The sequence below is a fragment of the Crocodylus porosus genome, unplaced genomic scaffold, assembly GCF_001723895.1.
Source record: "Crocodylus porosus isolate Cpor-Errol unplaced genomic scaffold, CroPor_comp1, whole genome shotgun sequence".
NCBI lineage: Eukaryota > Metazoa > Chordata > Crocodylia > Crocodylidae > Crocodylus > Crocodylus porosus.
This window is the reverse complement of record NW_017728943.1, coordinates 101,877,483-101,891,627: the sequence shown is the minus strand read 5'-3', so window position 1 is coordinate 101,891,627 and position 14,145 is coordinate 101,877,483. Positions and strand designations below refer to the sequence as shown.

At 44.5% G+C, this 14,145-nt stretch overlaps 1 protein-coding gene across 1 annotated transcript in view; it reads left to right on the top strand.

Moving 5' to 3' along the window:
* The window catches only part of PGBD5 (piggyBac transposable element derived 5), a 107,231-nt gene that overhangs the window by 48,824 nt on the left and 44,262 nt on the right, over positions 1-14,145 (top strand). The window contains exons 3-4 of the mRNA XM_019548622.1: positions 2,412-2,839; positions 13,331-13,465. Of these exons, the coding sequence (XP_019404167.1) occupies positions 2,412-2,839; positions 13,331-13,465 (563 nt within the window). The remainder of the gene's footprint in view (positions 1-2,411; positions 2,840-13,330; positions 13,466-14,145) is intronic.

The window sequence follows — 14,145 nt, the reverse complement described above, 5'->3', positions numbered from 1 at the left end:
CAGCTGACTTCCTGCCCTTTGGGCAGGGGGCTGGACTCGATGATCTCCCAAGGTCCCTTCCAGCCCTAATGTCTATGAAATGTATGAAATTTATGAAGAGGGGGGAGGTGCTGCAGGCAGCTACACGCCTTTTAGTCTTGTACCAAGAGTTTGCAAGCCTTTAAAAGAAAATCTGAACGAAAGAATAATTTGATCATGAAGACAAATGGAAAATGAAATAAAGGGCAACACTGGTTTGCTAAATGTAGATAGTGCCAGGCCAATGAGCTCTTATTTTTATATATATAGTGTGTACATAGTATAATGACACATGGGAGATTGCTATTTAAACTTGAGTTGGGAATTAGTAGACAAATTGTAAGGTGGGTAATGAATTTGTTAAAGGCAGTGCTGAAAGGGGAAGTATCAAGCTGGAAAGCATTAACTAGAGAGTGTCTCAGTCTCAGTGTTGGGATTGATCTCATTATTAATATTTCCATTGACAACTCATGACAAGGTCAGAGAAGACATTTGGAGTCAAAAGGCATCAGGTGTAGAATACTGCACTATTGATATAGAAAGAATGAGTGACTTTGTGGACTAAAATACAAGATGAGATTATATTTGGTAGTACAGAATCCAAGGCCATGCCCAACTTCAACTATAAGCTGAGAAGTGATTAGTTAGAAGTGACTGAAGTGGGAAAGGACATGGGATACTAGATGATCATAAGATGACTAAGATACCAATGTGATGCAGTCATGAAAAAGATAGATGGATCCTGGAATGTGTTAGTTAAGACAGGGAAATAATAACACCATTGTACAAAGCTGAGGTGAGGCTTGGCATACTTAGGGATTTACCAAAATCATGGCGGAAGTGGGCTGCGCATCAGGTGGTCCTTTAATCCTGCAGGTTCCTCCACACACACTCCTCCCTACTGGCCCTACTACTTGTTGCTGACCAACAGGGAGGCAAAAAAATGCCATGTTTAAAACCTTGCTGGTCAGGAGTGAGTGGTGGGGCCCCACTGCTGATCAGTGGTGGGGGCATGCAGGGCAACCTCAAAGATTAAAGGAGCTGCTGCACAGCATACTTCCACCAGCATTTCAGTAGTTCTCTAGACATACTATTTCTGATTCTGGTCTCCCATGTTTGAAAAGGCCAAGACAGGCTATGTTATGGTCTGAAAACACACTGGGAAGTAAACAGCAGGGAGAAGGAGGAGCTATTTAAACTAAGGAGAATGTCAGCATATAAATGGGTATAAGTTGCCCATTAATGGAGTTAGATTGAAAATTAGAAGATTTTTAATTATTAGAGCAATAAGGTTCTTAAACAGCATTTTAATCAATGCAATAAGCAAGAAATCTACCTATTTTTAAAATGAAGCTCTCTAGATATATGAAAGGTGTTATACAATGTGATGTGTACAACAGCAGGGGATTGGACCCTGATCTAAGAGGTCCCTTGAGATCCTGTGTTCCTAATTCCCCTAAGTCCTGTAGTTGCATCTCACCTTAACGTTCATTACAGTGATCAGCCTGCAACCCTGATTTCTACTTGTTTTGCTTCTTTTGGGTTTTTTCTCAAAAACTTGCAGGTTTTGTTGATCAGAATAATTAGAGGGAGGGAAAGCAAGATTTATGATTTAAGAAGAATGATACGTGAAGTAGGACACTTTTTACAGTAAAAAATGTATACAATGTAATGCTTTTTCCAAAGGGTGCTCTAACTTGTAATAGACCTCTCTGATTGTCCCTGGAATTGAAAGCCAGTATTCCTTAGATTTGAGGGTGCAGGATCAGGTCTTAAAATGGGATGCTGAATAGTGCAACGTAAACAACCATACCTAAAAAATCGTGCTGGTTACATGCACTGGCAAAGAGGTAACTTGAGAGTTGCAAGGCTGATGGGGGCAGTAGTTGAAGGAGACTTTGAAGTCCGGTGTGACAAAGTGAATTCAAGTTTTAATTGCAGGAGAATCCTGTTATGTAGCATGGTTGTATGCCTGATCTTGGATTATGGCATTTGAGACACCACCTTAATTTTGAGGCACCGACAAACTGGGCAGAATTCAAAGAAGCAACAACAGTTGTCTGGGGGATGAGGAGGTTTGAGGGACTGATTAACTTTTGGGAAAGAGTAAGAATGTTTTATCTGCCTGGTCAAAGGACTGAAATAGAAAACATCTATCTATGGATATCTGGAGGCCGTGCAGTAGGGCAGGGAGGTGTGGTAGGTTCTGTGAGGGCTTTTCCTTGGAAGCTGTTTATAAAACTCTAAATAATAGGACTTTGAGATTTTAGTTCAATCTTGCTGTGCTACTGAGACGAGGGCAACTGATTGAAATGAGATTGATTAGCTATCATTTTTGCTGCTGCAATGAAGAACTCATCAAAAATAAGATTTTTGTTTCACTTTTGTTCTAGGTCCAACCCGTAAAATGCCTCCAACTGCCAGCGTCATGGACTTTTTTCAGCTATTTGTCCCTGACCATGTACTAAAGAACATGGTGGTGCAAACCAATATGTATGCCAAGAAGTACCAGGAGAGATTTGGCAGTGATGATGCCTGGGTGGACGTCACGCTAACCGAAATGAAAGCCTTCCTAGGCTACATGATATCAACGAGCATTCACCACTGTGAGTCTGTCCTCAGCATCTGGAGTAGTGGATTCTACAGCAACAAGAGCATAGCACTTATCATGACACAGACCCGGTTCGAGAAGATCCTGAAGTACTTCCACATTGTGGCCTTTCGCTCCAGCCAGACAACACATGGCCTTTACAAAATCCAGCCATTTCTGGACTCCTTACAGAATGGCTTTGACTCTACTTTTAGACCTTCTCAAACCCAGGTAAGAGTTGCCTTTTTTTTGGCTTTAAAAAAAAATAAGTATGATATGACTAGGTTATGTACCAGTAAGGAGTAATAGTGAAACTGTCATACCTATAGGTAACCATATTCTGCTAGGTATTATGCTATGAAGACACACCATCCTTTAACTACTGCTGAACAAAAGTGGCATAAGGTTGTTTGCCTTCTTTAACAGGAACCCAAATGATGTGGGGCATTTTCAGCTCTTGAGAGAAAAACTCAGCCATTCAGGGTTTAACCTCTTTCAATTGATTTTTTTTTTTTTTTTTTTAACTGGATGTGTTTACATGAGACTAATCTAATGTGCATTAAAGCATCAGCATCTACACATACATAATTATTACCATGAAGTAGATTAGTCTAATGTGCCATTTTCTAATACCTGTAAATACAGGTACTAAAAATCAGCTCATTAAATTAATGCACCAAAGCACATGTGTAGATACTGACTGGGAACAAATTGCCTAGGTAGCAGGGGTCACAGGGAGTAGGGAGAACTGTCCCAGCTTGGCTGATACTGCCTCCTAGCCACATGGAGATCAGGACCTATCCTGTCCTGATCTCCATGTGGCTAGGAGAGCTGTCCTGACTTAGTGGGAAACTGCCTTCCAGCCACATAGAGATCAAGACCCATCCCAATCTCCATGTGGCTGGGAGAGCTGTCCCAGCTGCCTCCCAGCCATGTGGTGACTGTGCTGATCTCCATCTCCACACGGTTGGGAGGCAGCTGCCCGGCAGCCAGGACAGTTTTCCCCCTACCCTGCAGAGATTGAGCCCAGGCCCTGTGCCTCCTGCCAGTCCAGGGCTGGCACTTGTAGTGGGGGGAGAGAACCTGGAGCCCCCTTGGCTGCTGCAGGGAGTGGTAGAGCAGCTGTAAACTGAATTGTTCCCTTCAGGAACAAATTTGCTCCTGATGGATGCATGTTCAGATGTATGCTGGGGTCTAGTTTAATGCACATTAATTGCACATGAAGATTAAATGTGATTAAAATTTGCTTACCCTTATGAGTACTGCCCTTCATAACACCTCCAACAAAACTGTCAGTAAAGTGTCAGAGGCAGAAGCCAGGTGGATTTTTCAGAACCCCAGGAAGGGACTTTAGACTTCTGACACTGAACAAATTCATATGATACTGAGGAGCTGAGCATACAGACATGCATGATGATATTTGTCTGACTATAGCTGCATAATATAATAACAAAATGAGCTGAGATCAAGGAAATATAGTATATGACTGGTTAAACAACTGTCCCTTGCATCTCCACCCATTGCACAGAATGTTAAAATAGCAGCAATTCTGTGGGAAGATACTTACCTCTTTCAAAAATCTGAAATAGGAAGGGCAGCAAAACACATGCAGTCTGAACTTTTCCTCTGTACACTTTTTGACCATGTTCATACTTTTCAGGTTGTAAGATGATCTAATACAGAGATCAGCAAAGGATAGCCTTTCTCATCTGCCCAACACTTGCTATATAACTATACACCCTGGTGTATTAGAAGAGATAAAGGACTCTCCTCTGGAAAGTGAGCTGTTAGGCATGACTAGAGACTCAATAATAGACTAGATAGACCTGATCTGGTATGGCAATGCTTCTATGGATGTGCAACTAAAAATGGGTAGAGCATAGTAGTAAATGGAGAGCTGCCTACTTTGTGGAAGAGGAGGAGAAAGCCAGCAAATCAGTATGGGTATAAAATTTAGGACAATACAGTCACTTGCAATCCAATTTTAAGTAGATTTGAGGTAGAAGGAACAAGACAAGCACCTTCCCATCGGGCTGTGGAAAAAAATTCTGGTGACATTTCTACAAGAGCAAAATGGCAAGGAAAGGCTGTCAGGATTAGGGTGTTCCTTAGGATAGATGTGCGTCTAATCCTTATTTCTTTTGATGTTGCTGGATTAGGAGTGAAGGTTTTACATAATCTGAAGTAAACCCCCATAAGATTGGACTCCTGTGGGACACTTTTTAAAAGTTCAAATACTATTGGAGTACAATATGAATTGTATGTTACATATCCCCCTTCCCCACCACACGTGGATTGAACCAACATGCTAAAATAATCTGGATCCCGCTGGGTCATGTGCACATATATACATATATATATATATAATATGTGTGTGTGGTTTTTCCAGGGGGACTGTTTTAAAAGCACAATCAAACTCTGCTCCCTTTTCAGACTTCACGTTAGCAATTTTGTAAAGCATCCTTGAGGTGGATCAAGCTGAACATCAAACATCAAAGCACTGCATCCGAAATAACTAGAGGAGACAGAGTTTTTAATTCTGTCACTAAAAATAGTTCAACAGTTAGGTGTCCTATTGGAGGACATTCCTGACTTGATCCTAACACGTCCCGAGTGCTCTCATTCTCAGTGGAATCAATAAGGTTTGTCTCAAGAGATGTTGCAAGTTACCTGAGGCAACAGGGAAAACCTCTAACCCTACACATTTCTCAGAGTGCAGGGAATATGCTGTGTCAAGTATTGTGTTAGAACATAAGGCCCAGGGGAAAATTTCTGTGCAATCGGATTAGTATTTATGAAGAAAAATGGCTAGGAAAAGCTCACTCTGGTCGGCTGTTGGATCTGTCAGATCTGTAGCTATGGCATTTGTTCTGTTGAATGCAAGCTTTTATCAAGGATTCTTGGGAGCGTTGAAAAACTGTTCTGTACACAGAGGCTATTGGGGCCACCACTCTGACACTGTTTTTTTTCTGGATGGTTTGTTGCCCTAGAGACAGTCCAAGTATTCAGTGTCCACTGGTTTTGATTTCACTGGAAAAAAATTGTACCCAAGCTGTAATTTTTTTAAATCTAGATTTTGATGCAATATTCCCAAACTGGGGCCATATATGGTAACTGTGTAGTGCTTTGTTATCCTCATTTCTGGCTAGTTCACACATAAATTATAATCTGATACAGCATGGGTGTTGGGAAGCTTTTTTTCTTTAACTCAGAACGCAGTAGCTCATACCTAAAAGTCCTGGGACAGGTTATTGCTGTCATCCAGGGGCATCCATATTTATAATGAAAACCAGTAAGCTCCCCTAAACTCCTGTGTTTCTGGTTGGCTTTTGCTAAAGGTCTGTTTCTGTCTTGAAACCCAGATAGGAATCCTCTTAAATATGAGAACTAGATAGTATTATGTGCCCTAGTGCTTGTGATATGGAAACCTCTTGCAAAAGGAGTTTACAAAAAGTATGTAGTATTGGTGAGAACTATCCCAGTATTTCAGAATGAAGTAAACAAAAGTAGCAATCTAAGGTATAGTCATCAAGGCTAAAAACAGACAGTTGAAAAGCCTGAGGCTGAATTGATTTAGTCTTTACAGGTTAGTTTAAACTGCAAAGACTGAACCAATAAGTAAATGAACAGACATTCACTTCTGATTCAGGAAATGCAGCCTCATGCCTTCAGTGGCTCAAGCCAGAAGCCAGAGGGTGCTATAGCACGGCTCTCTAACATTGCCAGCATGGGCTGTGTGTTTCCTCCCTTTTCCTGCTGCCCTTTAGATCTCTGGGATTTGCAGTCCAGAATCACAGCATCAGGACTCTGCAGGGATGCTTATCACTTCCTCTTCCTGTTTCTAGATGCTTCTGGGATTCATAGTCCACAGTCACAGACAGCAGTAAGCAAGCAGGACAGGGCAGCTCTGCACTCGGGGGGAAGGGGAGTTTAACCCCTGCCTTCCTGGACCCAAATTCCAGCAGGGGCTTACCAGGGGTGGGGAGGATGACTGTGAGCCAGCCAGTGACCCAGCCCTCACTACTCCAGCTAGGGAGCAGAGGGGTGGGGCCAGCCCTGCTCTCTGGAGCACACAACACAGCCCAGCTCAGGGCTGCAAAGCATGCTGGGATGCTAGGGGACTGTGATTTAACTTGAATGAGGAAGGGGTCTGGGATTGAAGTTTCATAAGCCAGTTTGAACTAAATCAGCTAAGTCTGATGCTACATTCAACCAAGTTTATCTTAAATCAGTTTCAGCCATTTTGAAACTGGTTTATGCACACTGAGCTTCTATTCTGTTACAGGTTTAAACCAGTTTCTGATAACTTAAACTGGTTCATGTGTAACTTCTGTCCCTAGCCCTAATGATGAACCAAGTATACAACACACAGAAGGAAATCCTCATTTCCCAGAAGTTATGAGATCTGTGGCTTGTAGCTGAATAGCTCCTCTGGCTTCAGCTATTGTTTTAACCAAAGAGGAGTAGAACACTCTCTCTGAAGGACAGAGGAATGTTCACAGCTGTCCATTGCTTCCCAGCAAATAGGTTGCTGCTTTTATCTGGCAAAAGGAAAGAGGGATTTGGAGGCTTGAGCATTGGGATAGGTGTTTCCTCTGTTTATCCCCTAGGTGCTGGTAACTTTAGGAACGGGTATGATGCTGTGTAGCTTGAAGGCGGGAAGACATCTGAAGGGGAGCTCTAAAAAAATGTATGGTATTAAATCCCAAGGTACCCAGGCCTGCAGCATTCGTCACAATGTCACATTCCTTGCAACCTCAGGCCTCCCTGTTGACAGTAGGGACAGGACTTAGCCTCCTGCTCAAGAAGCATGAGCCCTTATTTGGCCACTTATTAACAAGGTATTTGTGTTAGCTGTGAGCAGCACAGGAGTACTGTTGAGCTGTTTGGATTTGAATGTTTCTTCCTCCCCCACCTCCATTCCTTGGTTACAGATGCTTCACAGTATTAAGCAATAGCGAGTTTTAAAGTATAATAACAGAAAAATAAAGAAACAATCAAATCCCTACCCTCTCTTGCTTTTAAGAGAAGCCTGTCTTTAATTTGCAGATGCATACCAGGGCTAGGATAAGGTCATAAACTTTGTACCTAATTTTCTCTTTGTGAGACACAGCTCTCAGAATTTGTTAGCGTTCTGGTGCAGGGAACATCCAAGTACAAGACCAGAAACAACAGACCGATAGGGAAGGTGGAGGAAGCACCAGGAAACAATGAGACAATACTGATGGGTGGGACAGAGGGTTTAAGTGTTATGACTACTGCCCAGCCACTCGCAAAGTTCTGTGGGCTTAGCTGGGTTTTTAGGAGGATAATAGCTTGGCAGATATTTTCAGGGAGCTTCTCCAGTGCTCAGAGTCTGAAAGTTAGAGTGGTATAACGAGGAGGGTAGTAGGACTGAAAGGGGAGAGTGAGTTTTTAGTGGGGGAGGTACGTATGGCTGCAGGATTTCCACCAGGGATGTACCACAGAACAAGAGCAGGGTTGGAGGTACGTAGCAGATGGACTCTGTGATATGGGTGGTGGGGAGGGCAAAGATGAAAGGATGGAGAGATGCATGGAAAGAACCAGACACTACAAATGGTGAGGGTTGAGAGCAGGTGACAAGCTGTCAGTGTTGATGGACTGTAGGCTGAATGCCAGGACATAGGGGTGGGCACTTATGGGCCATTGAAAGAATACATGCTAGACAGTGAGGGGAAACTTGGCACAAAGGTGGCAGTGCTTGCTAAAGATCAAGAAGGTGTGAAGTGGCAGGGCTTGAACCCAGGTGGCAGGTCAGATGAAGTAAGTATGACGAGTCCTGCAACTGAGTGGTCATCTGGTCACCAGCAGGAAAGCTGAAGCCAAAATGGATACCTTTGAGAGATTCTGAAGGGTAGGAGATGGAGCTAGGAGTTGGAGTCAGAGAGCACAGTGCAGAGGATGTGGGTGAGTGGCAGACAATGGCACTAAGGAAGTCAGATGCACATGTGGCTCAAAAGAGAGAAGGGGGAGGCAGCAAGAAGGAAAAGGAATAGAAAGGGGGAAGCCCAGCTCTCTCCATGACTGATCCACTGGAGGTAGCATAAGAAGGCAGCTGCAGAGGCAGTGTCAGATGAAATGATCCAGGTCTGAGAGCCAGAAGCCAGAGGGAGTGAGATCCACTATCAGTGGCCTGGGCACTGCAGAGACAGTCAGGGGATTGATTGAACGTGAGGTTAGAAGGGGTTGCACCAGAAGATGGGAGAGGTGGAAGCATGAGGATGGAAGGAAGAGAAAGTTAGGGCAAATGTCTCTAGAGGCAAGGTGGGTACAATGTGAATTTAGGATTTAGCTGTTGGGAGAAGCAGGAAGATCAGGATGCAGAGAGGAGGAGCAGGCCTCGCTGGTGGAAGATTGAGGGTGACAAAGAAATGGAGACATACAAAGAGGAAGGTGGATATGTTGATGCAGAAGAGGGATGTGCTGACAGTCATGGGCAGTGGGAGATGGACAGACTCATGGAAAAAATAATAGAGCTCTACAGATACTGTTGGTGCAGTCCTGACCCTATAAGTAGCCAGGGTGCACTGCTTTCTCTTACTGGGGAGGAGGCAGACAGTGACCAGGCTGCAACATGACCTGGATCTTGCAAGGAAAAAGAGGGGCATCCTGAGAGCAGAGCAGCTTCCTGGTAGTTATGCAACTCCCTCTTTTCAGGTTGCTGGGATATGCTGCCCTACCCCTACAGAGGAGAAAGCAGCAGGGAAGAGTTGAAGCTTATTACATGTTGCAAAGTGGTTTGAGATATTCAAATGTGAGGAGCTGTAGAAATGCAAAACTTTTAATTAAATTGTAATTCTAAAAAAGAGGAAGATGGTTCTGTCCAGATGGCATAGCAAGGCAGGAGGTATCCTGGCCCTCTTAGCTTCAGTAACAAGCAGATTTTGTATACCTGTAGCTAGATTGCTGTATGTAAGTATGTACGCTTGAATAGTCCTGTGAATGTGTCATGAGCCTTAAGAGCTGGAGTGTGTACACATGAAAGTGTACAGCAGCCACCACCATATAGAGGGCATGTATGTCTGCTCCAAGTTGAAAGGAAGAGACTGAAGGACTGCTGTTTTAACACCTTCTCACATCTGAGAGGCAAACAGCTGCCTGTGAGTGACTCTAACCCAGGGGTGGATGATTATGTTGGGCAGAGGGCTGCTTACTGAGTTTCAACAAGCCATTGAGGGCCGCATGGCAGGCAGCCCAGAGCATATTAATATTAATTTTCTAAAGTTTTTAAGGGCCCCACAGGCCAGATAGAATGGCCTGGCAGGCCACGTCTGGACCCCAGGCCGCATTTTGCCCACCCCTGCTCTAACCACTAGTGTGATACACTTCTGTACATGCATATCCTCGGTGCAGCAGCAAAATGGCAGCAAATTCCCCTGACTTTCATCATTGGGTGCCTGTAAGTTAGGAGTACAAGTCAAGTAGCTGCAGATGCAGGATCCATTCAGAGCAACAAATGTCTTTGCACCTACTTCAGTGGACTTTGGATCCAGGCCCGTGTAACTGTTTGCCTGACTAGGTAGGTACACAACTAGGTATGTTTGCATTTGAAATGCCCGAGACCCATAGTGTACTGGGAAGTTCTGGAGACCTCAACTTTAATGCAGAACAAATAGATCAAAGAAGGCCAATGTAAACAGTAAGAAGAAATGGATGGGCAGGGAAGCCCATGTGACGAGACCAGAAGTAAGCGTGACTTGACTGGAAAAAATAGTAAGAGACAGTAGGGCAGCAATAGAGTCACCATCATTTAAAAAATGATTGCTAAAGCAAACAGACACTTGTAGTTGGTAACTAAGGCTAGCTGTTTGCCATCCTGTAATAAAAGATTTGTGCCGCTGTTTTGGCCCAGATCAAATGTAGTGCCTGTTCTTATCACTTCTCAGCCTCTCAAAGGCTCAGATCAAGCGTAGTCTATGCTTACCAGGCAAGGGAAACACCATGACCACAGAGGCGGTCTTCCTAGCTGAACCGGGGAGGGCTGCTCTCCTGGCATGGGGATAATATCTGCCAAGGTAATGTATGGTAAACCTCCCACTTCGGTGCTGGACTGGGAAGGTCTCAGCTTTAAGCTTACGTTATGGAAATGAGAGATTCCTCCCTGGCTTGCCCCTGGAGCCTTATGCCTGAGGACAAGCAAAACTCAGGGGCATCCAAACCCCAAGTCTCTGGGCTTGGGCCTGCAAGTAGGATGCCTGCCAAAGGCTTTAGAAACATCTGAAGCCCCAGAAGGGGGTGAAGGATATTTGTTGGTAGTAGGGCCACTTACGGTTCTGGACTGACTCTTGGGTGACTAGAATGGGAAACACATTCCCTAAGCACATTGTGCCTTAGTACTTTCATACTACACGTTTAGTGTAGTTATCAACATTTGTTTCATAGTTTCACAGATGCTAGGGGCTGGAAGGGACCTTACAGATCATCAGGCCCAGTCCCCCTCCACTTGAGCAGGAAAGACTGCTGGGATCAAATGACCCCCAGCAAGATGGGTGTCAAGATGCTTTTTAAAGTTCGCCAGGGTGGGTGACTGTACCACCTCTGTGGGAAGCATGTTCCAAACCCTCAGTACTTGATCGGTAAAGTTTTTCCTTAAGTCTAGCCTGAAGCGATCCTCAATCAGCTTGTGGCCATTATTTCTTGTCTTCCCCTGGCCCTGATGTACGCCTTTGATATACTTATAGGTTGCCACCAAGTCCCCACTGAGTCTTCTCTTCTCCAGGCTGAACAGTTTCAAGTCTTTCAGCCTCTCCTCATATGACCTGATCTCAAGGCCTCTAACCATGCGCATGGCCCTCCTTTGGACTTCTCCACACCCTTCCTGAAGTGCGGTGCCCAGAACTGAACGCAGAACTCCAGCAGCAGTCTCACCAAGGCCAAGTAGAGTGGGAGGATGACATCCTTGGCCTTGCTCAAGATGGCTCAGTAGATGCATGCCAGTGTTTGAGTAGCTCTGCCAGCTATAGCACTGCATTGGTGGCTCATGTTCATTTTATTGTCCATCGCAACACCCAGGTCTTGTTTAGGTCTCAATGTGATGCTAGAAAGTGTAGCACTGCCGAGCCTGTAAGTGTTGTGGATTATTTCTCCCCAGTTGTAACATTTTTTCCATATTAAACAACATCAGGTTGAGCTCCGCCCACCTCGTGAACATGTATGTGTCCAGGTCAGCCTGGATTGCCAGCCTGCCTTCAAGCGTGACCACGCTCTCCGTAGTTTGGTGTTGTCAGCAAACTTTGCTAGTTCGCTTTTATTACCTGAATCCAAATAATTGATGAACATGTTGAAAAGCACTGGTCCGAGCGCCGAACCCTGAGGGACATCACTGGTCACCCTCTGCCATGATGACTCAGTTCCATGAATCAATACGCTCTGGGTCCTACCACAGAGCAGTTACCTAGCCACAGAGCCATAAAGTAGTCCAGGCCACATTTTTCCAATTTTTTCATGAGGACTTCATGGGAGACCAGGTGAAAGGCCTTTTTGAAGTCCAGGTATATAATAACATCAAAAGCATTTCCCCCATCCAGGTAGTGAGTAACCTGATCATAGAAGGAAATGAGGTTGGTCTGGCATGACCTGCCTGTAATGGAGCCATGTTGGCTCTCCTTCAGAATACTGCCTTCTGCTAGCCTGTCTGTAATGGATTCTTTGATAATTTTCTCCAGGATTTTACCAAGGACTGAAGTCAAACTGACCTGTAATTTCCTGGGTCCTCCTTTCTCCCTTTCTTAAAGCTAGGTACCACATTGGCCATCTTCCAGTCTTCTGGGATATTTCCCAAGTGCCACAAGTCTTCAGATAACTTTGTCATTGGTTGCATGATGACATCGGCCAGTTTTTTTAGCCCCATTGGGTATAGCTCATCTGGTCCTGCTGACTTGTAGACATTCAGCCTTTGTAGATGCTCCCCTGCCAGATCTATGCCAACTATGGGGGTGTGGTCACCCCCACCATGATCATCCTGTATCCTGTCAAGCAACAGCCATCCCATTTTATTAATTAGGGGCCCCGTGGTTCCCTTATTTTTTTTCTCTGACTTCCTACATATCTAAAGAAGGACTTTTTGTTGTCCTTGATTCCAGTTGCCAATCTGTATTCAGTTTGTGCTTGTGCTGTCCTGATCTGCTACCTGCAGGTGTAGGCTGTTGCTGAGTACTTCTTTGGTAGCTATTCTTGACTTCTATCCTTCCTAGGCTTCTTGTTTTAATTTCAGGAGGTCCATGACTCTTCTGAGCCAAGGGGGTTTCTTAGCCCTTTTGTTGCTGTTTTTACAAATGGGAGTGGACTTCCTTTGAGCTTTTAGGATTGCTTCCTTGAGGAACAACCACTCTTCTTGTACCCCCTTCCTCATTGTACTGTGGTCCCACAGGGCCTCGCCAACCAGTCCCCTAAGGTTATGGAAGTTGGCTTTCCCAAAATCAAGGATTTCTACTTTATTGGCAAATTTCCCTGATATGTGGTGATTAGGGAAAGCAATTATCTCATGGTTGCTGTTGCCCAGTTTCCCTTCAATCCTCAAGTTGCTCACTAGATCATCCCCTTTGGCCCCTTTGTGTGTGTTTTGACTTGAGCTAGAGAGGACTGCGAAGTAGCATTTTTCTCATGTAGAGTGGCAAATGCAATCACAACGCAGATCATATTAATTCAGAAGCATATGCAGCACAGTTCCTTATAAAAGTAACGTACCCATTTTGCTCACAGGTACTTCATGAGCCACTGATTGATGAAGACCCAATTTTCATTGCCACATGCACAGAGAGAGAGCTACGCAAAAGGAAAAAGCGGAAATTCAGCTTGTGGGTCCGGCAGTGTTCGTCTACTGGCTTCATCTGTCAGGTAGGTTCTACGCTGGTCTTGGGCCAGATCCTAGCAAACAGACATGTACGTTAAAAGGCACCTGTATTTGCAGCCTCCACAGTGGCCACAAGATTAAATGAGCTGTGGGGACTGAACCAGGCCTCTGACCCCAGTGGGTGGTAACTCCATAACAGATTTGTGTTGTTTATGGTGCCTTCAAAAAAGTTTGCAATGCCTTGCCAATGCAGTGTCTGTTCCATGGTTTAACAGGAGGTCTTCTGTCTCTAGAGTTGTAATATCCACCTGGCTGCCTGTGCTAAACTCATTTGAAAAAGGTCAAAACATAGCAATGAAGAACAGCCACATATACATTCCAAGTGCATCTCCGTGTCCAGGTACCAGGACTCTTGTCCTTTCATGGGATCGTTTATTTCCAAACATAACACTGCACATACAAGGTGGTTTAAGCTGTAGCTATGTCCAACAATTGAGGGGCAGGATCCAGACGGCACTATGTGAAAGACTTCAGTAGATTCTTCCATGACAGCCACATCAAAACAACATCAGGCACCAGAAGATGAGGACAGGGCATGAATCTGAGCAGCAAGGCCTCTTATGTGGTCTATTTGTATAGCATTTAGTTTCATAGTTTCTAGGGTCGGAAGGGACCTGAGCAGATCATCTAGTCCGACCTCCTGCCATGGCAGGAAAGAGTACTG